The 26,185-nt window shown below is 42.0% G+C and overlaps 1 protein-coding gene across 4 annotated transcripts in view; it reads left to right on the top strand.

The window, feature by feature from the left end:
• The window catches only part of lrba (LPS-responsive vesicle trafficking, beach and anchor containing), a 176,186-nt gene that overhangs the window by 51,230 nt on the left and 98,771 nt on the right, over window positions 1-26,185 (top strand). For 2 of the 4 annotated variants that reach the window (XM_068588537.1, XM_068588538.1), the window contains exon 1: window positions 24,071-24,138. Coding sequence is in view for 2 of the 4 variants with exons in the window: in XM_068588540.1 (XP_068444641.1) it covers window positions 111-264; window positions 1,060-1,240; window positions 3,076-3,209; window positions 3,805-3,912; window positions 4,036-4,177; window positions 4,530-4,884; window positions 10,316-10,488; window positions 12,158-12,242; window positions 12,487-12,620; window positions 13,359-13,420; window positions 24,074-24,138 (1,593 nt within the window). In the remaining 2 variants the exon portion in view is untranslated. Of the gene's footprint in view, window positions 1-110; window positions 265-1,059; window positions 1,241-3,075; window positions 3,210-3,804; window positions 3,913-4,035; window positions 4,178-4,529; window positions 4,885-10,315; window positions 10,489-12,157; window positions 12,243-12,486; window positions 12,621-13,358; window positions 13,421-24,070; window positions 24,139-26,185 lie in introns of those variants that run through there. The other 2 variants (XM_068588540.1, XM_068588539.1) reach the window with 2 other exon arrangements.

Below are 26,185 nucleotides of genomic sequence, written 5' to 3' on the forward strand. Positions count from 1 at the left end.
CCAATGCATGATAGCAAATTCCTTGTATCTTTCACAATCTGCCTGAAACAAACCGGATTACCTTATTTTGTTTTTGTAACAAAGCGATCTTTTTGTCCTCCTCCCCTCAGTCACTCCACAAAGACAATTCTGGACTTTGTGAACAGCAGTGAGAATGTTGTGTTTGTACACAACAGCATTCACCTCATCTCCCAGGTGGTGGACAACCTCATCATGGCTTGTGGAGGCATTCTACCTCTGCTCTCTGCTGCCACCTCGTCCTCTGTGAGTGTGTGTGTGTGTGTGTGTCTTTGTGTGTACATGTAAGTGTACTTAACCATGGCTGTATATAAGGTTGATGGCTGCAGTCGCAGGAAGTTATCCATCCACATTGACCTTTTCCAATCACATTAGCCCACCGTTGGCTGCCTCCTAACATTGTTAGTTTGTTTTTGTGTTGTCTCATCTCAGTGGCTCTTACATGATTCTTTGCCTCAGTCAATGACTGCACTAGCCGGCCTAAGACACAAGTTGAAGTTCAATCCCATTATAATTTAGTTGTGTCTGGTCTGTAACAAAATCAGAACTGAATGTAACAAATTCAAATTTTAAATATTTTCATTTCAGGAAATGTCATCAGTATAGCTGTCAAATCTATTCCATACCTACATTACATTTTTAGAAGCATTTTTGATAAATGTTTAGATTATTTTCCCTGCCTTATTTGCTTCGTTTGTAGCTCTGTTTTATTGTTTTTCACTGTTGTATTATGTCCATGTTTTTGAGAAGCATTGTTTATATGGCAAGGAATTTTTATCATTTTTCTAATACAAGTAAATCTTTTAAAATGTTTTCTCTACTTGTATGTTACCAATGCATTATTTAGACTAAGACAAAAAAAATGCAATGTATTTTAAATATTCTTACAGACTAAAATCATTCTTATAGTTGCTCTATTAGTAATAGCTTTTAAAATCAACCTGTATTTAATCCATACTGAATGCACAATTTAATTATGTAATGCATGTACGGTTACTTATCCATTAATTACTTTATGAACACTCCTCTTTCTACAACCAGCATGATATGGAGAACATTGAACCCTCCCAAGGCTTGTCGGTGGAGGCTTCGGTCACCTTCTTACAGCGCGTCGTCAACCTGGTGGACGTTCTCATCTTCGCCAGCTCCCTCAACTTCACTGAGATTGAAGCTGAGAAAAACATGTCGTCAGGAGGCATCCTCAGACAGTGCCTTCGCCTCGGTACGCACACTGATGGTTTTACTTTCTTCGTTTTCGCCCGTCATTTGGTCTAGCGCTTTTATTTTAATAGGCTCATGCATTCTTTCCCTTGTCTGTCCTCTTTTTTATTTTTTAACCCTGCAATTCATTTTTTTGTCTAGCTGTCTTTCTACTCATCTGAATTTCCGTCTTCTATCTCCCCTATTTACAGAGCCCTCTGTCCTCCCCCCTTCATCGATCCACCTCATATCAGCCGGCAGTAGCTTCTTGTATTTGCCTCAGTCATGGTTCCCTGTAGCCTTTTTGACCCTCCCATCTGTATTCTCTCTTTCTTCTCTGCCGTCTTCCTTTCTATCTGCAGCCGAGGCTCTCATTCCCTCGCCTCTTTCACTCTGCTCGTATCAGCACTCTCTTATCTTGTTATTATAACCCCACTGCATGGCAACACTCTAAAATGGCTGCTATCATGATATAGTGAGTTCTACATAATGGCCTTGGCTGCACTGCACTGCAGCGTAGCCCGAGGCCTTTTTCTGCCTTCTGTTCCAGGCTATTACAGTTTCCTCTGACAGCATCAGAAGCCAAGCCACGCTCTAGCTGAATAAAAGATATTGCAATTCTTACATTATTCATTTTATGTGGTGCACCTTTTCAGCAACACAGTTCAACACGCGCACACACAGATTCACTCGCAGTGGAAGTGGTGCAATACTTTCTACACTGATTTAAATAATTTCTTTGTACTTTGCCTCTTATATGCAATGGTGCATAATATGCGTCTATCATATTTCAATTTTAGATTCTCATTACCGTGAAGGATACAAACAAAAAGCCTTTTTAAAAATGCAAACTTGTTTTTAGAAAGAGCTATCAGTTACTACTTCTAGATTCTCATTACAGTGAAGGATACAAACAAAATGGCTTTTATAAATGCAAACTTGTTTTTACAAAGAGCTCTTCTCTGCTCATAAAGGATCAGCTATTGTTGCTCCTGTTGGGGTTTTGCTGCAAAGGGATGCCAGCGTACTACAGGTCTAGTTTTAGAAAGCAGCCGTTATGAAATGAATATTTGATGAGGTATGCACTCCCCATTGCTGGCACCTAATCTGATTTTGGAAGACCGTAACAAGGTTTTAGCATCTCCACCCCTCCCTCCCCCTCTCTTTTTATAAATGGTCGTATGAAAGAGTATTCCTAATGGAAAAAGCGAGCCCATTTCCAGACGGAATAATTCCCTCCTTCGTAATCTAAATGGCTCAGAGTTAACATTTGTCAGTTGTCAAGTACAGAACGTGGGGGTTGGGAGGGGCTCCGACACAGAGAGAGAGAGAGAGAGAGAGAGAGAGAGAGAGAGAGAGAGAGGCACAATAGATTACAAATGGTAAACGTGCCAGTTTTGAACCCACATAAAGTTGTCGGACCACAAGATGTTTTTGCGACAAAGGTCGTATTTTGCCGCCGAGTCAGCATGTGCACACCCCGAGCAGTGTCATTTGTTACAGGAGCTGCACACAGTGGAAGTGATTCAAGAGCACACCCTTACACTGTGACCTTGGGAGGAGAGGTGGAGCAGGGAAGAGTGAACGATGCTGCCAGAGTTGGCCAGAGCACTGACCTTGTCATGGCCCCACTTTTTCTCCTTTTTGTTTTTGTCTCTCTCAGCTGCTCCTGTTGTGTGTTTTTTATTTGTGCAATTTATGAGCAGAAATGTTTTTTTTTCTGTTTTTTTTTTTTTTCGATATCTTTGGGTGCCATCTATTTTTAAGGGACTTCAGCATAATCCTTCCACATATTGCGCTGAAAAGGACTTTATTTATATGATGTCACATAATATCTCTTTCTACATCTCTCCCCAGTGTGTGCTATGGCAGTGAGAAACTGCCTCGAGTGTCAGCAAGCCCAATTTAGGCATAGCGCAGAGGCCTCAGCACGCAGCTATACAGCCATGCCCAGCACTGCGGCTGGAGCTGCCATGTCTGCAGCCGCGCAGGCAAGTAACCAACATCATCGACTCACTTCATTATCTTGCACATTTTGTTCATGTCCTCTGCTGTTATTCCATGTGTGCAATTGTTTTCCTTAAAACAAAAGACAACATTGTAAATCTCAGTAATCTAATCTCAATCCACTGGACGTTGTTTTGTTTTTTTTCACATTTGAAAATCGCTGAATCGTCCTTTGCCCCTTTCCTGTACTCGATAGTAAACCAGAAGGAGTGTTTGTCCTTTTGTCCTGCTCACCAACAACAAACCAAGTCCTATTGCATTAGCTCATATCTTATTGAATTACCAAACCGGTTGCTATTTCTGACACGAGACAAGGGGTTTTGTCATTGCCCCTTTGATTTGATAGTGACTTCCAGTAAAGTCATGTTGCTTTTCCCTGAACCGGGTGTTAAAGCTCATTTATAATGCAGTGGCTCTATAGAAAAGCCATTATGTTAAAGACATGATCCCAGGAGGGATAGCTTCCCTAAACTGTGAAACCTTACCCGACTCCATGAGTGGTGTCCATTGGTGTAAACGTACTTTGCTTTGAGGTGAGAATACATTTCTTGGGTAATGGTTTGATTTCCGTGCATGCAGAGTCCTGTTGATGCAGTGACCGGTGGGATGTCTCCAGTCAGAGACCTGGACCGGCTTCTACAGGACATGGACATTAACCGTCTCAGGGCTGTCGTCTTCAGAGATATCGTGAGTCGTATAAAAAAACATTTGTGCAACGTACATGCGCACTGCACAACGTGCACAGCAGCGATAACCATGACTGGTTTTTGAACCTGACACAGATCATTTAGTGTATTTCGTTTGTTTCAGGAGGACAGTAAACAGGCTCAGTTTCTGGCGCTTGCTGTTGTCTACTTCATCTCAGTCCTCATGGTGTCAAAGTACCGCGACATCCTGGAGCCCCACAATGACAAGAAACACCCTCAGCGATCCCAGTCCACCAGGAGCACAGGTATATTACATTATATTAGGTATACAGCTGCTCCAAATAAAAATCCTCAAAATATTTATATTTATGGGAAGATCATGCTGTAATGCTTTTCTGCTTTTAACCCCTAAATACAAAGCTTTGTCTTCAGTATTTAAGACCTCTTTTCAGCTTCCTCATTTAAATATTTTTTAGAGGCTGTTGAATCTATATTGTACTACAGTAATAAACTATAGAATATGAAAAATTAACTGAAATTATTCACCTGACCAATTGTTGGGGGGTACCAACTTCAAGATGGGGAACCTCTGTAATTAAACTCTCGTACGACGTTGCTTTATTGCTCACATTTGCTCTTTTATTATTTGTGTCTTAGATAGCGGTGCCATTTCTGGTGGACTAGAAGTAGAGAACGGCGTCTCACTCCGCCGCTATGATTCCGGCATCGGTGACGACCACACCTCAACCGCCGCAAGCGAGGCAGACCTGTCGTCCTCTGCCGTGACTCACGGTCCAGACGCCATCTCAGAGGCCCTGTCCACGCTGTCTTCCGAGGTCAGACCTTCACTGCCCGCCGATTCAAAGGGCAAGAATGTGAAGGACATTCTGCGCAGCCTCGTGAGCGCTCCAGCTGATATCATGGTGGATCCAAGTCTCCTGCCACCAGCGTTTATAGGGAGCCTCGGCGACGCGGCCAGAGAATCATCGCTACAGTTCCGCTCCTTTGATAGGTAATGCTCCGGTTCAAACATGGCTTTGCATACACATATGCTACCATGCTATTTATAGAAAATGTTATTTTTCTGCCATGCACATTGGGGATTGTGAGTAAGATATCTGGACTATCATTCCTCCGGTGCAGACCTGACAGCTTTGTCAGTTTCTCCAGAGCCCATATGGTGCAAATACACATGTGATCCACAAGCTTCACAGTTGACAGTTTCATACCATTTATCCCAACATAACTGCAGGGGACCTTTGAAAGTCAAACCTTGAAGACATCTCAGCTTGGTACCCTCAGAGGAGGTGGATCATAAAAAAACATTCTGTCACAGAAACCCCTTTGAACTGTGGGGGGAATCTTAGTCTTTTGACTCTTTCCTCCTCACTCCCATTGTTGTCTCTTTAACTGTTTATGTAGGTGCTCAACCCGAGCAAACCACCGTACAAAGAAACTGTCTTGAGGAAAACAGAAGGCATGTCTGGGATGAAGAGACAGAGAAACGAAGCTGGAAGAAAGCTGCTTCTTTTCACCCTGTCACTGATATTTAACGACTTTTTTTTTTACCGTCTCTTCTGCTGCTCGTCTCCCCTGTCTAACATCTTAACCGTTATTCCGTTTCTGGCATAAATGCATAATTTTCATTACCCATGGAGCTGCAGGGGTAAACAGACAGCAGTGAGGCTTCTAAAGCCGAGACTGGTACAGAAGCCACAGACGGGCCCAGGTGAGAGAAGATGGTCACCGGTCTGGTTTCCATTTGGAGCATCGATACCGAGACAGACGTTCACAAACGGCACAAGGGGGGAGAAGGTGGTCGAGACAGAGATGGGTCAAGGGGGAGAAAGAAGTCTCCATGGGGGTGATGTCAAGTCGAGGTTCTCATATACTGAAGAAAACATTTCTCTGTTTCGCTCTCTGGCTCACTCTCTCTCGCTCTCACAAACACACTTAGTCAGTCGGCCTACCCCCAACTGTGGGAATTCCATGGCATCTCTGTGATCGCGTGTCTTTATCTGAGGAATGCTTTGTCAGGTCTCAGGGCGCTCCTCATATCAGGGGGATTAGACTGGCTCCTGTCCGCTGAGCACACTCAGTAGGAAGAGAGGACGTCAGGAGAGCTGGAGAACATAGACTAACAGCTTGCTCGCTGCCTCTTCATGCAAGGTATCCAGCCCAGGCGCCCTTTTTTAAGATGGAATAGAAGTCTTTCTGAGGGTGTCAACACACAAATGCTTAGCAGGGCTGAAACTAATAATGATTTTATCAGTGAAAGCAAAAGGTAGCCAATACATTGATTAAAGATTAGTTTTTTTGTTAACAATTCCATGAAAATACACCAATTTTACAATACATTTGTCAATTTTTCCCCCAATAATTTCCAACTTTGCTTGCCGCTCAGCCCAAGTCATTGGTTCCTGTGTAAATCTTCAAAAAAGGGGCAAAAATATATATTTTTTCCTTCAAAAAAAGGGCTGATTCATTTTTTTTATTATTTCTCACAGTTGGGCTGTGTGCTAAGCAAATGTTAGTTTCACGAGCTTTGTCAGTTACATTTACACCAGCAGATGAAAAATAATAATCAAAATGTCATTTTTTGGCGATTTTTAGTGAATTGACTCAACTGTGCCAGTACTTAATATATGCACACATTCAAGCAATCTTAAGAAATGGCTTCTTAATGTTCACCCATTAAAAAAAGCTCAGTACTGACGTGTCAAATTATTTTGATGGTTCTTTGGTAGCGTTGCACCTATATTTATACCACATTTATTCCCTTATCTCCTGAGGTTACCACCCTTTATCAGCAGGCTGTCTCTAGTCCTTACAGTTCTACCTACCACGCATGCAGACATGCGCTGTGTTTATTATCTTGTTGTAATGACTCTATCACTGCTCGGCATCTCCCACTAACCAGTAAGTCTCCCAGTGACACCAGTACAAGCCATAGTTGATATTCTACACTGACATCTCCTGCCTGAACGTGGCAAACTTTCCACTTGCCCAGAGGGCAGGATTTACGAGACCAATGTATGAAAGGAGCTGGGATCTCCCAGATAAAAACTGGGGGGTTGGTCAGGGGGTGAAGTATCCTTACTGATTTATTTACCAGCGGAGACCTGTTGGATTTCTCCCATCCATTTCTCAGCCATGCCCCTGTTATGACAGCCAGTCTGCAAATATTTGCTGACACTAACCAGAACTAAACAGTGTCATTGTACAAGCCGATGATTTAGACTGCACAGTTCAGCAGAATATGTGCGTGTTAGACATTGGGATATACATGGTGCGATTGTTTGCATTCCCGGCAGAAGACCCTGCATGCATGTGAGAGTTAATCTGCAGAGGAGTTGTGTTGATGCTGAAGTGTTGTTAATGTACTGCTTAGGAAGAGTGGAGCATGTCGGACACAAACACAGCTGAAAGAGTGAAAGCCATTTTGCTTTCCTTTTTTAATCTCAGAATATCACTTTTTTTTACATCTAAAACGAGTTTCATGGTGATCCTTCATCAACTAATCAGCTCTTGTGTAACTTGTAAAAATAATTAGTGTTTTGGGTTCAAAATGCAAAACATTCATGGATAATAGATATCCAAGACAGTTATGTCGATGCATTGGTAAATAATTAAGTCATTTATTTTTTTCATCATGGCTTTGAGTTTGTGGCTGTTTTCCCATTCACCTTTTACTTAACTTAAAGTTGTTTTGTCATTATCCCTCAAATATTATTATTAAAATGTTGTATAATATGGATATTTGCAGTAGTAGAATATTTTAAAGTAGAATAATGCATATTAGCACAATAGTAAATTCTAAGATAAAACATTTCAACATTTTTGCTGTACATGTACAAATACAACTGCACACACACACACACACACACACACACACACACACACACACACACACACACACATTGTATATAATTAACAAAATACAACTTTTTTTCTTCCCCTTGTTCTAAATATGTAACATCCAACAATTATGTTTCTGATACAAACAGCATATGCTACGTGCAGTGCAATATCCCCTTAAACGCATGAAAAACATTGAGATTCTGCTTTTCTCATACCGTTAAGTCCCAGTTGCTAAACTCATTGATCACTCATGTCATCAAGTTAATGCCCCTCCCACACCAGCCGTCATCATCTAATCACAGCTTTGAATGCCGTGGACTTAATCACACTTGATTTGAAAGTGTGAACACGCAAATGTTTTGGTCTAAATGTTAACAAATAACAATTTGAACATTAACAAGCACACAGATACGATGCCAGATATACACTCCTCCCCCACATGAGTTGGCTCTGTTACTACTCTAGAGAATGGTATTTTTACACACACACACACACACACACACACACACACACACACACACACACACACACACACACCACTGACATTTCCTTACTCATTCTCGCACTTGTTTTACCTGAAATAGCAGAGATTACTGGAATCACATTGTTTACGGCACTTATCCATTGTATGTTAAAGCCTTTAAATAATGCAGCCTCAGCCCAACACACACACATACACACACAGACACGCGCGCTGCCCTGGGCTCCTGTTTGTGGGTTGAGTGGGGCCGCTGACGGCTGATTAATCGACTGGGGCGGCCCACTCATGATAAGTGTGGCTAATGACCTGTTGAATAATTCACTGGGCCTTTGCAGAACAGATGGAAGGCCAAACACATACACGGGTGGATGTTCACTGGTGGACTCGCACACACTTGTGCACATATTTGTCCTCCCCATTTGCATATATTCAAATATTTTGGACACGTCCACACACGCAGCAGGGGGTCTCTGTCTCTCTCCCCTGCTGTTGACACTTGGGGTGCTTCACGTCAGCACCGCCCTCGTTTCCTGATACCGCCATCCAGCCCACTCACTATCAGAACAGGGCAAAAAAAGTAACCAACAACTTTTATCTCTGTTCTCTCCTGGCCATACCTTTTCAGTTTGTGTTTTTATTTTTAAACACAACTGTAAATCCTCTGGCCTCCTCCGTATGCAGCTCTATTATTCTTAAATCATAGATCACTTGAAGCCAAGTTCAGCTGTCAGGGTCCACAGTAACTTTTAGTAGATCTGATCACCTGCCCTAAATCAACTGGGAATACCGTTTGATACTGCTGCCAGGTATCTGTCTGCGCCACAGGGAGCCAGACCAACTATCCTCTTGTGAGAGCATGACCACTAACTCTGGGAATCTGCAGGAATGTATGTATTTTAGCTCTTGTGCCCGTATGCCGCCCATTCGTTTATTCCCATATTCCAACTTTTGTGCATTTGATGACGCTTGCATAACTTGGTGAGCCTGCATTGGTTTGTGTTTCTGAGAGGGAACAGTAGCCAGTGATCAAGGCCTGCTTCCCTTTTGTCAGCGCTGATAAGCCGGGCCAGGCTCCCTTTGATATGGCCAGTGGTCTGTCAGAGCCCCAGTCTATACTGACAGCTTATCTGCATGCTGCTTTCCTCCCATCTGCTGTTCGCTGGTTGGGGATTGAACTCCACTCGCTACATCACGACAAGCAAGACTTCATGTTACTTTGCTCGAGCGACAGCGAGGGAAGCAGCATATTCAATGTATAGATGGATACCTGTGTTTAGAAATTTAAGATAGCTGACCATGATCAGGAAATTGTGATCATCGGATTAAAAAAAATAAAAATGTTGTCGAATAAGAATGTGAAACTTAAACCTAAGCTAAACTGAGTACCTCACAGTGATATTTTTTGAAATACTGCAAATATTCATCGACAACTGGAATCAAACATTTGTTGTTCTTTCATCAGATATTTTCTGATCTAAATTGCGAAATCAGGAAAATTGATGATGTTCGAAGATTAGTTTATTTCACCAGGTTGTTGTCATATATATATATATATATATATATATATATATATATATATATATATATATATATATATATATATTTATATTAAAGAAAAAAAAAGGTTTTAAATATTCCTCAATGGAAGGTATTGGAAAGAACTGTCACCAGTCATAATAACGGCCATACTGTGTGCTTTCGAATTACTTTCAATTTCAAACAGTTTTAGTTTATACTGTGGAGGCTGAAGACATCCACCAAAATTGTGTTTGTATAGAAGTATACAATGCACTTTGCCCACACATGTCTACAAGCCAAATGAGATGCAATTTCTTTACAACGCCGGTTTTGTTCTTTTAGGTATGGCCAAGTAAACAATTGAAGCTGTTGCATGATGGATGTGACTATTTAAAATACTTTGTGCCAGTAAAGTAGTCCTGTGATTACTCTTCCAGTCTGATGGATTTAGGAGTAGTTTTTGGTTCCATACAAGCTGTCCATTAAATCCTTGTGAGGCTCGCTGTGAGCGGGCACCGCAACACTTTACATACAATACTTCTGTCAATGTGACGGCTAAAGGAATAATCTCGTTTCCCTGCAGAAGTGTCGTCATCGCACCCAAGAAAGCGGGCACGGCACCATCTCCAGGTGCTTCCACTGCCGTCCCAGCAACCACTGCTGCATCCGTGTCTGATACCGGGACTCCTATCGACAGCGTCGCCGTAGTATCTTCTAGCGACGCGTCACAGAGCACCTCTGCAGACGCCGCAGCTAGTGAGTATACAAATGCACACGGACTCTCGAATATTGGAATGGCTGTTTCTGAAAGGGCAGAGGAGTCATAACCAGGTTGAGTGGTTTGAAACGGTCAATATGTCTGCACAATGTAATCTAGTTACTAATGGCTGAGAAAATGGTGTGAAACAAGAGTTGCACTTATTCCATTTCTGTTATTTAGTAAACGTAATACAGGTAAAGTTTAAAAAAAAAATACATGTATTAAACTTCTAAATAAATGTAAATTATTACAGGTGTAGACATGAATGTAAAAGCACTGAGCATTTCTGCTACAAAAGGAAATTAATGAATAAAATAATAAACTCTACTATATTGCCTGATTCAGCAGTGACAGTAAATAATGATTGGACGGCCAGCTGTTTTTTTTGTGTCACCTTTCTGCGTATGCTAGTGTGTATTAAAGTGAAATGTTTTTGCACTGAGGAGTCTGTGTGTTTAAGAGAGGAGGGTGTGACATGAGAATTGGGGTTTGCGTGTTTTAGATGTGCATTCACTGTAAAAACCGGGCTTGTGTGTGTGTGTGTGTGTGTGTGTGTGTGTGTGTGTGTGTGCTGTGAATAATGATAATTGGTAAAGCTGTATGCAAAGTGCGCTTTGTGTCAGTGAGCCGTGTTGTGTAAATAGGCTTTGTGAGTGTGTTTTAGTGGGGCAGTGGGAGGACTAATGGAGATGTTCATTTACTCCTCTTTGTTTGAAGGAGCTACTTCAGCTCGAGAGACATACTTTCACCAGGCCCACATGGCGCTGCTTAACACCTCACACACACACGCACACACGCACACACACACACACACACACACACACACACACACACACACACACATTCCAGCCCACATTACACTGTCTGTCATTCCTAAAGAGTTATCCCTGCTTTGAGACTGTCCTTGCTGGAAAAACAAGCTCGCTGAAACACCAGAGGAATCCCCCTCCTCCATATTCTGCTGGGCATTAGCTTATTTATGAGCCACAGGGAAGTGAATTTACTGCCAGATCAATCAAACATGGACTTTGTACCTTGTGTGCCTCTGTCTCCAGAATGAAGTCGTAAAGCACCTTTTAGTTGTAATGAAACAGTCACAAAAACAGGCCAGAGGGGTAAATTGGTATGTAATGACTTAATGAGTGAAAACCATAAAAACAATTTAAAAAAAAACATTATTTTAACATCTCACATTTCAATACAGATGTAAAAATATGTATTCTTTATTATTTTATAACAAATACTTATTACGCATGCGTTTGATCTACTGCTGATATATTAAAAAAACAAAATTATTATGACCACAGCTAACGGTGAAACGTTACCCACCTTTTAATGCACAATTGAAAGGTTTCCGTCATAAAAACCTCCTGAATTGTAAATTGATAAGGAAGACATATTGTGCTCGGAGTACATCATCCACTATCTGGCCATAAAATTATACTTGTACCCCCACTTGCCCTATCTGACCATAAATCCAACATTCTGTACATTTGAATGGAGGCCATTGTATTATTTCAGAAGATGCATGTTTCCGCATGGGTTTATGGTGCTACCTTGGTCGTATAATGTATTGCTGTGTGTTTGTGTGCGTACGTGTGTGCAGCGTCTTATTCTTGTCCAACATCCAGATTAATAACAGAGTTCTTTGGTTTCTCCCTGCAGCAGGCGGCCAGGTTCCAGCCAGCGCGAGCCTGCCATCTGTCCCCCCACTCTCCCCTGTGACCCAGAACACAGCCCCCAATATGAGGTGATTCATCTTCTTTTCTCTCTCTCTCACACGCACACACATGCACTATAAGCCTTTTATTTAACACCCAAGCATCAGTTATGAATACATCATAGTTGTTGCTTTCTCCCAATTCCAATATTTCCCTTCACATTAAAGACTGGTGTTATGTATTTCATTTAATTCCCTGGATATTTTTTGGAGTTGTGTGCCAATTTCATTTTACTCATGTTGTACTGTTTGGATCACATTCCTACATTTCTAGTATCTCAGAACGTCTGGAGAATGCTCTGGAGAAGGCAGCTCCTCTGCTGAGGGAGATCTTTGTGGACTTTGCTCCTTTTCTCTCTCGGACGCTGCTTGGCAGCCACGGACAAGAGCTCCTTATTGAGGGCACGAGTAAGTCACAAATTATTATTATTATTTCATTCACTTCCTGTCAGACTGGCGCATCTTTAAAGTGTTCTAATTTAAATGCTATCACATATCCATGCCGTGGTTAATCTACTTGTGTGATGAGCTCACGTTGGCCAAAAGCTGGTAGCTGCGCTGAAGGTTTCTAGGGGGCCAGGTCATAGGCCAGGCCACTAATAGCAGTGTTTGGGGTTGTCTGCTGCCACCAAACAAAATGGAAAGTTGATTGATAGCTGCAGGGGGGCCTGTAGGGAAGGCAGGGGGAGGTGTGTATATGTGTGTGTGTATGTGTGATGGTGCATGTGTCTCTGTGTCATATGAAGAGCAACCAAGAGACCAAAGGCTACTCTGCCTTCTTCCCGTCTGTGCATGTTGGGCAGACTCTGGACACTCTAGCCCACCCCTGCCCTCTAAAAGCCCAGGGCTCGCCATTAGGGATCAATGGGACATATGCTGGCCAAGTCCGGCCTGTAATACAAGGCCCAAATATGTATTAGTTTACAGTAACATCATGTCGGCTCATTAGGCCCATCAATACTATCTGCTGCCCTACAGATGGCACAAGGTTAGGTAATCTTTGTCTATTTGTGTGTGTGTTCGCGTTGTGCATGGACGTGTTCCCACAAGGACAGAGGAGGGTTTATAAAATAAAGTGCACACACAAAAATAATTGATGATCGTCAAATGTACATTTCTAACTCCCTTTCTTTCAAATTTCTCCAGGCCTGGTGTGCATGAAGTCCAGCAGCTCGGTGGTGGAGCTCGTCATGCTTCTCTGTTCACAGGCAAGTCTTGCATCTATATCTCTTCTCACCCACGTCCACCGACCTGATTTATCAGACTCACCTTGAGTGCAGTAAATCCACAGCCCGGAGTGGAGACAGTGAGCCATCCAACACCTTATCTTTCCCTCCACACTACCCCGTCTACCTTCCCACAGTCACACCGTCCTCGAGTGAGGGCAGAGAAACTGGAGAAAAAGCAACTCTGTCCACAAATATTGGTTTGAGGGTCAAGGGTGGCCGACCCGTCCGCGTCACCTCTGACCCGAGCACCGGCCCTTGTGGCCTGGCCAAACTGATGAGGAGGGATAATGTAGATTTGATGGTGCTTTGCATTGATTATCCCTCCCGTCTCCGTTGTTTTGTTGCCAAGTTTATTTAGCTGCTGCCGGATTCATGAATACTAATTCAGGGATCATAAGCAGGCGTGGGCAGATCAATGATAGAGGATGTCAATATATCACTCCAGGATGGCTGATTAGCATCCAGACACACAAAGCTCCTGAAGGCTCCTTTAGGTTTTGGTTAGGTTGCACAGTGTACTTTATAGTTCTACACACTATATATATACACAAGTATACACACACAAACCGTTGCCCTCATATCCACACATGCAGTGATAAGGACAACAGATAATAACTCCCCTTTGGCCCTATTTGTTTGCATCTTTACCATTTAAAGCACCTCATGAAAAAACAAAGATATCCTATAATACAAAAACACATCTGATTAATGACTCGTCTCTCACCACTGCGCTTGGCTTTTTTTTTTAATCAGCTCTATTTTCTAAGGAAATAGCACCTGTCATCTGGCTTTCTTTCCTCCACCGTCTCCCCCTTTTAACCCCTACTCTGTTTGGCTCCCATTATTCACTTCGCGTCTTCTCTAAAAAGGTAATACAGTCAGATTACACATCTGTTTGGATGTCAGGGGCCGCGCATAGATTTGTGCTAGTGGGACACGCGGAGGGAATGTGAGCCCTATAATGTCCAGAGACGAAGGAATAGCAGGAGTGAAAGCTAGATAGGAAACCAAAGAGAGAAGAATGACAGGCTCTAATGCACCTATTTGTCATATCTGTCAGGGTGTTGTTTAATGCTAATCTAATCAAAGGCAGAATCTTGGTGATTGCTCCGCTGCACAGCTCATGCATCGCTTCCCCCTTTGGTCCCCAGCCCAAGCTATTTCTTCCTTTTTCTCTCAGCTCCAAGCTACCCCACCCAATCTCCACCACACACACACACTCATACACACACACACACACACACACGTACAAACTCGTACACACACGCTCTCTCTCTCGATCTCTCTCTGGGAGAGGAACAGGGATTGGCCAGCGTAGTGTTGATTGCTTCAATAAATCATCCAACCAAATTCTCTCACAGCTAATGCAAATGTAATTTTATTGTTGTGTAAGGGGGGGAGGGAAGGAGGGAGGTAGAGGCGATATGCTGCTTTCCACCGGGGAAAAGAGGAAAACGGGGACAGACTTTCCTCTCGGCTAAATTACTACGTATAATTATTTGTGTGTTTGTTCTCCTTGTGGGGCAATGAGACTGAGCCGGTGCCATGATTGATGACACTATTTAGCAAAGTTTGTTGGGCCCTCTGGCACAGGAAGCGCTCAATCGTTTGACAGGAAGTGCCTCTGTGGCCATCTTGTGACTCCTTCCTGCCTTCAAGCCAACCAGTGGATGGAGATGATTTTGATTGATGCCCTCAGCCCCGCCCCCCTCACCTCACTCCTTCATTGGAGATGCGATACCATCTCTGTGAAATTTTAATTAATTTCCCAAGCTTTGAGATGGAGTGGAGCCGGGGTGACGGGTCAGGAGGCTAGGGACTGCAGAGCAGTTTTTAATCAGGGATCCTTTGGAAGCTACATTGGCGGCCACATCAGCTTGGCATTGAGGAGGGGATTGTAAACCGCTGTTTGATAGTGCCCCATTTCTAAACAACTACAACTGTGCTCCCAATTAAAGGACCATTTTGATCAGACATTAACTGTTGGGGTGGCATACTGCCTTGTTCTACGCTCTAATATTGATCTTTGAGGTCTGCTGAATATACAAAGTGAGGATTAATGATTATATTCTGTAGCTGCGACAGAACGCAACACAAAATCGGATGAAGAGCTGCGACTGATCTCTGCCTGGTTTCGTTTAAACGCTGATACTATTTATTTTATTCTTATTGATCAAACCACACTTTAGTTTTTAAATTAAAGAACTCAAAGTTAAGTTTACTACCATATAAGCCAAAGCAAAACTATAAATTATACCCATTTTTAACAACTGAAATTTGTAATTTTTAAAATAAAAAGTTGTAAAATATTTAACAATTAATCTGTTATAAAACAAATTAAATTGGCTATTTAACATGTTTCAGCTTTTGCTAGATTATAAATAGGAATGCTTATACCATCATTTTGAGACTGTAGTATGGCTATTATAATGCAAATGTCTTATACGATAATAATAGATTACAATAATTTCTCTCGTTATAAAGGGCTCCCATAATAAGTTGAACAGTGGTCCATTCCTTTGTTCTGTGACCAACACTGATCAATATCCAATGCTTTCGTGCTTATTATATGATTTTAAGTAAAAGGAAAAGATATTTTTGTAATATTTTGTTAAGATGTCACAGCCTTTCCAGGTTATTAAATGTGATGGCTTCCTCAAAGTAGCTCCTGCATATTACATGAAGATCAAGTTTTCTCTGTCCTGTATGTAAAGAACCACTCTTCCTGTGCCTCTGATTCTTCTTGTCAGTTTCACTCTCGCTCTTGACACTTGTTTTCTCCCGTCTTGGTCATGTTTACGGCCAGCTTGTTGTTCCCTGCGTGCTCTTATTGAAGTGGCTTCCACAGAAAACATCTGATAGATAAATAAATAATGCGATGGGACAAGAGAAAGGGCTTTTCCCCTCGCGCTCGCTGCCGTCCATCCAGAGGTTTGAGAAATCATCTCCTGGGTTACTGGACAGTCTACGATGAGCAGAGGCCCATAAATCTCCTCAGTAGCTGCGTTTGTGTCCTGTAGATCAGCCATTATTGTCCGGCCCCTCTGTCAGCCCATCCATCCTTCTGCCATTTGTCAAAAATGCATCCTGTACATGGAGCGGGAGGAGAGAGAGCGAGAGAGCTGTGGCACGGAGGGTCTCCGGTTTAATGATCGTGGTCAACTGTTCAAGGATCGGTTCACCTAAACAAAATACGAAAAAATATGTTTTTCACGAGCCTCAAATGGTATAATAGTAACACAGATAATTTAGTTTGTATATGCCCATGTAGCCAACGGGATGGCTAACATAGACCTCACCATGAACAGTTTTTTATGAACAGATGGGAACTTGTCTCTGGACAGTGAGACTTGTAAACTAACAAGCAGAGACGCAGTTTCTGAAAAGTGACGCTGCTGCTGATTGTTTAGGTATGCCAGTCTGTCAGTGTGGTTCTGCCATTCAGTCCATCACTGAAATACCTCAACACATTTTTTTACAGACATTCATGGTCCCAAGAGGCTGAACCATACTTTGGTGATTTCCTCTAGCGCCACTAGCAGTTCAACGTTTTAACTTATCAAGTGAAAGATCTCAAAACATTCATGTTCCGCTCAGTATGAATTATCATAACTTTGGTGATCTAGTGACCTTTTCATCCACTGCCACCAGCAAGTCGTAATTTTAATTTGTCCAAAACTTTCATTTATTAACAAATACTTGTAAAGGTGACAACGCTGTTCTAATCGGTGTCATTTGTTTTTTGGGTCCAAATTTAGGATACTTTATATTAACTTTTTTGCAATCCTCTGCGATGGAATTTACAATTAGATGTTGCATGGTCCCCTTAAAATAATAAATAATAGACACAAAGTGTTGTTTAATATATTTTATTACATGCTAGTGCTTAAGCAGGGACTTCAGAAGGTGGTAAATCCACTATCTCTGTTCTAAACAAACAGTATTTTGTTGGGTCCACTGATGCAGATAATCCTTTAATAGTAATTCAATAACATCAATCCTAACCCACTAATCCAATGACCACACATTATCATATATTCCCAGCCAGTCTCACCAAAGTTAACCTGTTTAACAGATGGGCACTCCTCTCTCCCAGTCAGTGGGGAGAAGGACATTGACTTCCCCAAACACTTGGTTCCTCCTGACCCTTGACCCTCTGACCTCCAGGTTAGAAGTAAGAGTCGCTGAGGCATAGAAGTTTAAACCCCTGCAGTCAGGGAACGGTCATCATGCTCCATACAATCAATAACATAATCTGAGAAACGAGGGAACCAGTTGGAAACTGAGTGGCCCTGGAAATAAGAAACATAAACAGCAAGTTGGACCATTTGCACAGTTACTTATGTGTGTTTTATTAAGTTTTCACAGGGTACTTGTTTTAAAAATGACGTTAGTGAAAGTGGAGTCATTTATATCACTCAGTGCAGTTCTTCCTCACCACCGTCAGTGAGTCTTTGATGGATCAAGAGCAGACCATATTGTATGAACCACTTGGGAAGAGGAGAGAAGAGAGAGTGCTGGCGAGGAATGTGATGAAACCAGGGGACAAAAATACTTTCCCCATCATTTTTCTCACAGTTGGACCCATACCCCACCGTGCAGTTAAACAGGCACACAAGGTTCAAGATCAGTGCAAATCAAAGTGTTTTGTTTCCCCCCCAGTCTCTCCCTGTTCGCCCTCACCCTGTGCTCTGCTCCAGTGCCCCTTTACAGGCCTGCCACGCGGCTCAGTGTCTCCGCCAAGACTCTCTGGTTCGGATCATAATATTGTGCTGTATATTCTTTGAAAAGGTAGCATCCTATGAGACGTAGAGAAAACACTGCAACACCAACTGGCACTTAATTCTGCTGGCTCCCTATCGTTGCCAACTATGCAGCCAGAGAAGAGGCGGGGGGGGGAGTGGTGGGGTGGGGGTTGTGGGGGTCAAGGGGGACTTCCTGACAGGAAGTGAAGTCTAGCTGAGAGGGGAGAATCAGACCGGAGACTCCTTAAAAAATAGAGTGGCTTTTAATTTGGCTCCCAGCCGGTTTTACTGTGAGCGGGCTTCAAGTGGCTCTGGACTGGAGGGCCTCAAGTGGCATCAACGGTTGGTTATTTATACCCAACGAATAATCGTGTTTCAAATATATGAATTTCCTTGACAGAGCCCTCTCCACCTGACAGGCACGGTTAATGTCATGTTTTCTTACCTGACAGGTCCAAAGTTATAAGACCTTGGAATGTATTCTTATGTTTCTCCCCCGCTATTCTCTCCGAGCCGTCCTGCTGATGAAATTGTATCCAGGCTCCTTTGCTCAGATCTGGACTGGAAATAGTCTTCCCTGCATTTTTGATCTGGTGAACACAAAGCTCAAAACATGGGACATGATTTACTGTCATTCATGCTCATACATCAAGGGCCATACACACAATACAGAGTTGCACAAAATTCTACTTTGACAACCATTATACTTAATATCTTCAGGTATGTGGATGACAATAGGTTGCCATTGTTAAATCTGGTCTCAGTAGACCGAAGGCATATTTTACATGTCCTGTGTGAAAATGATCCTTTAGGGTTACACTGATGTTCATTCCAATTAGGTGACTCACAGTTTTACCGACAAGTCATTTCAGGTATAAGAAAATAGCAAAAGCAAGATGGTGTCGGATTCATACCAATATTGAAACATCTGTCTAAAGTTGTATACTTTAAGATTTTTTTGGAGGGGGTTGGAAACATAGACTTCCTAACCCTAAGATCCCAAACCACAATGAGCTGCTACTGGCTGATTAAATATTTGGCTGCATAGAAACCGTATGATTCAGCAAAAAACAGATGATGTAACATGTAATTACCTTGAAGTTGGCGCGCTCCGTTTGACGGGCGTCTTTATTCATCACATCCTGTCACCCCTGCAAACAGAAGGCATATTTTTTATCAATTTGCCGTCATCCACTTATCTTCTTGATCTGCGGACGCTGCATTCCTGCCGCCAGTGCAATATCTGGCATATAGCTTAAGAGTTACTTTAGAAAATGGTGAAAAAAAACCCCACCAGACGCAGGTGCTATAATACCCAAACCTCGAGCCTTAAATACTTTAATTTTGTTGATTTGTGAGCCACTGGTGAGAGCATGTTCAATCTTTTCTCCTGTGCACTCATCTTAGTCTGAGTTTCCAGCAGTTTCATTTTGAGACTCATAAAAAAAGTAATCTGAACTTGAGCAACTGGAATGAGAGAGGTATTAAGAGACTAACTTTGAGTTAGTGGTTTCGGAAACAAGTCTGTACCGCAGTGCAACGTTGTTTGTGTATTATGTTTTATTGCTAAGTTATGCAAAATTCTCTCTTGTGTATTTAAACATCAAGACCTACAGTTCTTGTATGAAGAAAAAGAAAAGAAAAACGAGGTCCTGATTACAGCAAAAAAACAAAGCAGGCAGCAAATAAAACTTTCCTCCGGCATGTTCATGTTTTTCAGACAGGAGGACATTCTTCGTAACGTACCTCAAGATGTCACATGACTCTGTTTACCGATTGGTTCGAGGTTCTCTCTTTCTGCACTTTGGCAACTATCCCCAACTTTTTATCCCAAACTTTGCAAAACGAGCAAACCGGCCGCAGCTCCCTCGACGCGGCATGGGAGCTTGATGCTGCACTTCGCCGCTGCTCTGCTGTGTTTTCGCCGTCAGAACAAAATAAATCTGTTCTATTCGGAGTGAAGCAGCTGCACGGTGTTTTATGTTTTTCTCGTTCGGCCACATCATTAAAATTCACTGACATGAAGCCAAAGGGAACAAAATACCAGATTTGTTGCAAGATAAGATTGAAAAAGGCATTTTATGATAAACTGCTGTCTTAGGAAATGTACTATATACATTTATTTATTCCACTCAAACAAACGTTTCATGGACAGCTCATCAGTGCTGTGACCTGTTTTTGGTTTGTGTGATTGCTGTAAAGGGGAGTTTAGGTCCTGTTTTTCACCCTGTGTGTTACTGTAAGTGTGAGTTTATGAAGTTCTTTGAGACCCTGCAGTATAAATATTTTGACATCAGTAAATATTCCCTCAGTTGTGGATTCCATCATGCAAACACCAATGCTAGTGTCTGTTTTTCTTTAAGCAGATAACATCTGAACACACACATGTGGACTGTTGAGAGCTGTAGTCGACACACCGGCGTGAAGTTTTCCACACACACAAACACCCACATGTTGTTCAGACAAAGCAGCATCAACAAACTACTTAACTTCTGCTTTGATCAGTCAGAAGGACAATGACGAATAACATTTCATAGCTTATTGTATTTGTTTTTTTTCTTACTCGTCCGCACACATGGGCTCTTTTTTTTGGTCATTGTCGGAATGAGGTCGCTTTTCAGAAACATTTGGGTCACACAGCTTCAAAAAAAGTTTCCTTGTCTGTTCTGTTTTTTTTTTCCCCCCATAAAGATTTGATTAAAAATGTCAAGATATGACACAAACTGTAGGAATCTTTACTTTATAACAGTCAATGACAGAATTAGTCACATTAATTTAAGATCAGCTTGCTCTTGTTACATGATTGTTCTGTGTCACTGTAATGAAACTCATGTGCACTTAACTCTGGATTTCAAAAGAAGAAAATAAGTAGCTCCCCGCCTTTTTTTTTATTTTCAATTTTCCCCGCGCTGCATTGCCACATTTGACATGCAGATTTATGCTTTTGTCCGCTCTCAAGTTGTATTCCCGTAGCTTTTAAAATCAGCAAATACTCGTGATTATGAGTGATGCCACCGAAAAGCACAACCGACTTATTTATTATTTTGGGAGAACCGAGGCGTTTCTGTCTTCAGTGTTGGAAAATGTTTTCCTTGTGTTGTGGCGAGCCTGAAGTTTGAAAGCCGCTTTTTTTTTTGCTCAGGAGGTCTGTGTTTTCTCACTAGTGGTAGTGGTATATTTAGATGTTGATTATGGATAATCAGCTGTAATGACGGAAGCACATGGCGTGTGTGTTTAGACTCAATGCCATCGTCGTGGAACGCAGACCAAACAGAGCTGTCGCATTGACTTCATATCGAGGCGGGCATTCGCACACATGAGAAAGAGAACGGTCACAAAACTTAGCCCCCTTCTGGCTATATTAAACACTGTCACAATTTCCGATCGGGATCAAAGGACAGCCCGTTCTCTCCGTCCTATCATCAGTTAGGAGGTCAGGTTAAAGGTGAGAGGTCACAAATGGCTGCTTGTATCCTCTCATCAGGAGCGCTGTGGTCATGGCCCCCGATTGCAGCCATAAAAGCTGTGACACCGCTGACCAGGGCAGCCAAAATCCAATATTCTATCACTGACCTGTCTCTGTTTCCTTTTTGTCAGCGCGAGATGTCCCTCAGATCAGGGTCATTGCTTTTTTAATTCAACTAGAGAAGCCATTTCTTAGCCCATAATGACACCATTAGTCTTGCTATCACCTTTTGTCTGTCCACAAAATGCCAATTGCCCGCACGTCGTTCGACAAACCTAATTTAGAACCGAAGCCGTTCCGAGCTGCAGTTGTGCGATAATAATTTCATTTCTGCTAAAGACGCTTTTAGTTTTGCTTTAAATTCTAAAACTCCTGGGTAAAAGTCCCCAAGTATTTAAAAGAACTCTCATAAAGGAAATGTAATGTCTCTTACTTTCTGGTTCTCCAGAGAGGACGACTCTATTTACAGCCTCACTTCCTGTGATGTTTATTTGAAATCCAGAAGGCGCAGTCTGTCCCGGTCTGGGATATCCCCACCGCCACAGGCTAACGCTCATGGTTAATGTCCTTCAACTACAGTCTATGCTTCAACTAGAAGGCCCCAAGGCTGCTCTCACACACTTCCTCTTAAGCAAGCCTCAGCCGCAAAACCCTCTGCCAGTTCTCCGCTGCAAAACACTGTTTCCACTCCCGAGACCAGACTTTTTATTCCCTGTGTGCCCTCTTTATTTGGAATGTATTGTAAACACGGTCAATGCCAATCTGCTCCTCCAGGACAAAAAGCAGTTTTGAATTGAGGTTAAGTGTGAGTTTGTTGTCCGCGTGACGCACAGTTGGTTACAGGGTGACGGTGCGCAGGCTTTTCGGAAGTATGGTTTCCATTGCCTTGGTGCGTGATTGGTTCTGATGGTTTTACATTTGTTGTGCTAAAACAAAACAACTGTATGGTTTTGAAAAAATCATCACATATGTACGAATATGTTTGGATGGGTTTGAGAAATTCTTGTAAATTGATCTTTCCTTCCTCCTCATAAGCGCTGATATCCTCGTCCCCGTGGGCTCTCTCGGTTTACTGAAAGGCCAGTCGCTGCATAAACACAGCGTTTCCTCTATCAGCTCGAGAGATGATGACAGCAACGTGTTTGCTTAGATACACGTACACATTGCGGGGCTTTGACTCAATAGTGGTTTTGCATCTGAATTAAATTAACTCAATTAATTAACTGTCTTCTCGGCTCTTTGTTGAAAAGGAGAATTTCAAAGGAGAGTACATTATTTTTGACTTTTCTTTTTTTTTCTCTTTTTTTTAAAAAACATTTTCTCCACTGTTAAAATTAATCCAACACATTTATCCACAACTGACTGATTTTAATAAAAGCAGAATAATGTGGAATTTGTGGCGACTTCATGCTGTGATTAATGATCTTTTTGAGAGAGTAGTTTTGTAGTTTAGGGCTCTAACCTGAGGTTTTTCACGCATATTTCTCCGTCTCCCCTGAGAGGAAGAAGGGGGGAAAGCTCTGAGGTTCAGACAGGCCCCATGACCTTGTTGCTTTATTATTCTTTTGACGGTTGTGTTGAAGGTGTTGAAATATTGAACAGAACATGAGAGACGATGACCGCTGAGTTTGCCTTCTCTCGTTGTCCCTTCGAAATGGAGGATTTAAAGTCGCACACCGCTGCGGTTGGATTGTTTAGACTGACACCTTGAACCATAACGCAAGTCAAAGAGGAGGAAATTTGTGTATTTACTTGTGATAAATGTACTCTCAACACAGCTCTGTCACTTTCCACTAGTTTGCCAGCTGATTATGCTGACAAAAGCAGTCGCTGAGGCTTTTTAGATGATGTTTCATTTGACATTGGGGACCTGCAGTGGCAGGAAAGCTTATACACGGAGCGTAACCGGAGTCACCAGGATGATTCCTGCAGAGTCCGTTTATGAATAGTTTGAAGAAGTTTCAAACCAAATTTGACCAATTAATCGATCGATTTCAAAGTAATCTGTAACTATTACGTCAAAATATTAATCTTTTAAGTAATTCGAGTCAAATGCCAAACATTTCCCAGTTCCAGCTCTAAAAAAGTTTTTTTTTTCGGTTTCATATAATTGTAAACTAAATATATTTGGGGTTTGGACTGTTGGTCAACACAAATAATTTTAATATTATTAACTATTTAACTCCTACCAAAAATAAACTGGAGCATTTCTTTTGTATCTTTTAGACTCGGCTGCCATCACATTTAACTTGTTTTCTTAAAATATTTGCCTGTGTAGGGAATGCATTGTCACTATTCTATTTTGTTATTCTCTTTATTTCTACTTGATCAGATATGTACTGGACCATGTGTGAAATGTGCTTTCTTTATATTGTTAATGGTATTTTAGTGCTGGCATTGATATTTTGTGTTTGCTCGCAGGAATGGCAGAACTCCATCCAGAAGAATGCAGGTCTCGCCTTCATCGAGTTGGTCAACGAAGGCAGGTGGGTAACTCGCATGCTTAGTGCTGTTCACTCTCCTCACAGCGACACTTCTTCATTATCTTTCCAACCTCTAACCATCAGCCACTTTCCAATTTCACCATTCCTGCATCACGTCACAGCCGCTCAGCCCCCCAAGATCCCTCAGGCCCTTGTGATAGGGTGGCTATTCAAGATCCTGGACAACAATCAATGATCGGGGGGGTTGTTAGAAGAGATTGGGAGAGGATGGACAATCCATGAGTTCAAGGCTCCATTCAATACGAGCTCATCCCTCAGGGATTTGGGAAAAGGAGAGGTTAGGTAAAAGGTGACAGGGGCTCTGATCACTGGTTCCTCTGTGACACTTGGGAAATCGCTCTTGATTTCCTGCTGTCCCTCTGTCAGTTTATGGCTTTCTGCTTGAGCCTTTATCTGCCTGTAATCATCTCTTCTGTCGTCCGCTGCCTTTTAGATTTTGCCTATTTTTTCAATTAGTTCGACAAATGAGCCTCCCCATCTCTTCCTAATAAGACGCTCTCATCCCCACATCACTTCCTCTTCTTAGTCTTAAACTCATCAATTTCAGATTTAGGGAGCTACTCTTCCATTATTGATCCTCTGCTTTTAGAATCCGCAGAGGCTAATCAACAGTAATGCAAATGAGACAAGCAATGTACTGCAGTCCTGTGAGTTTTTTTGTTGAAGACAGGATTTGTACACTTTCACAACCATAACTCAAGTCAAGGTTACATGTTCCAGTTCTGTATGCTAATATGTGTCTGGTCTGTTTCTTTGTGGGTCATTTATACACGATTATAACATGATTAGCTGAAATAACCTACCAATTCCAACTGGTTATATTTTTATTTGACTAAATCCAGATTGTTTGTTATATGTAACAGTCCACCCTGATAGGTTTTGTGTAATGTATTTTTTTTCTTTTCAGAATCTGTGGAAAGAAAGTGTATAAAATGGGGTTCGACAGTGTATTGGGTGTGCAGGAGAATGTTAGAAATGTTTTTTTTGGTGGTGATTCATTGTTCACTATCAGACTTAGAGAAAGTACTGCCACTTCTGCTACAGCTACTGTAGCTAGGAACAGTGAATTGAGTGACATGAGTTTAATTGATTACATAATTGGGGAAATACTGAATAAAAATGACTATATTAATAGGTCATTTCTGCGCTACAAGTTTTTCTTGACACTTTGCTCTGTATGACGGTCAACCGAGTATTAAATTGTATTCTATGTGGTAGTTAAAGTATTGAATGTAACTGATTTATTTTCATAATGTCTTCAGAGATGTCTGTTTTGTCCATATGTACAGTCTTGAGCACAGAGCGCCATAAAGAAGGGCAGTGGCTTGGTTATTGATAGCGGGGCCTCGACAGGGCCAGAGAGGCGGCAGAGGCCCCAGCACCTCCGCTCCCCTGCTGCCCTGTGCTGAAACAGCAGTCTTAGGTTACAGTCATCCCCTGGTCCATAAACCCCCACCCCACAGTCAATCCCAGCCTACGCCCCCCCTCTGGCCCCTGGTCTGTTATTGTTCCACTTTGCACAGTCCTGACCTTTAGGGCTGCAGAGAGGTTTCTTAGAGACACACACACACACGCACGCGCACACACACACACACACACACACACACACACACACACACACACACACACACGAAACATGCATGTTTCATCAAGGCTGATAAGAAGAGGGAGGTAGTCTACACATGTTGCAACACGGGAAGAGATCCTCCCTCTTGTCAGATGCATATCATTAACAAAGCAATTAGCACCTGCACCGCAGTTAAAGGATCTATCTGGTTGAGTTTTGTTTCCAAATTAGATTTTCTGCTTATTTTGCACGGCTCTTTTCCAGCATTTTATGGATATTACATGGCTGTTGATTCTCTTGGTTCCCAGATATCATAGTGTTAAACAGATGTTTTAAGTATTCTGAAGCTCAAGATTTTATGATATTGCATTTTCCCCTCTAAAATCAAAAATTGACTTCCATATACCTTTTTTAAATAATTGTAAATACATGATGTAGTATTCCAGTAAGCTTATGTCCATA

This window comes from Clinocottus analis, unplaced genomic scaffold, assembly GCF_023055335.1.
Source record: "Clinocottus analis isolate CAN_PGR_092001 unplaced genomic scaffold, fCliAna1.0.p SCAF_22, whole genome shotgun sequence".
In the NCBI taxonomy this organism is placed as follows: domain Eukaryota; kingdom Metazoa; phylum Chordata; class Actinopteri; order Perciformes; family Cottidae; genus Clinocottus; species Clinocottus analis.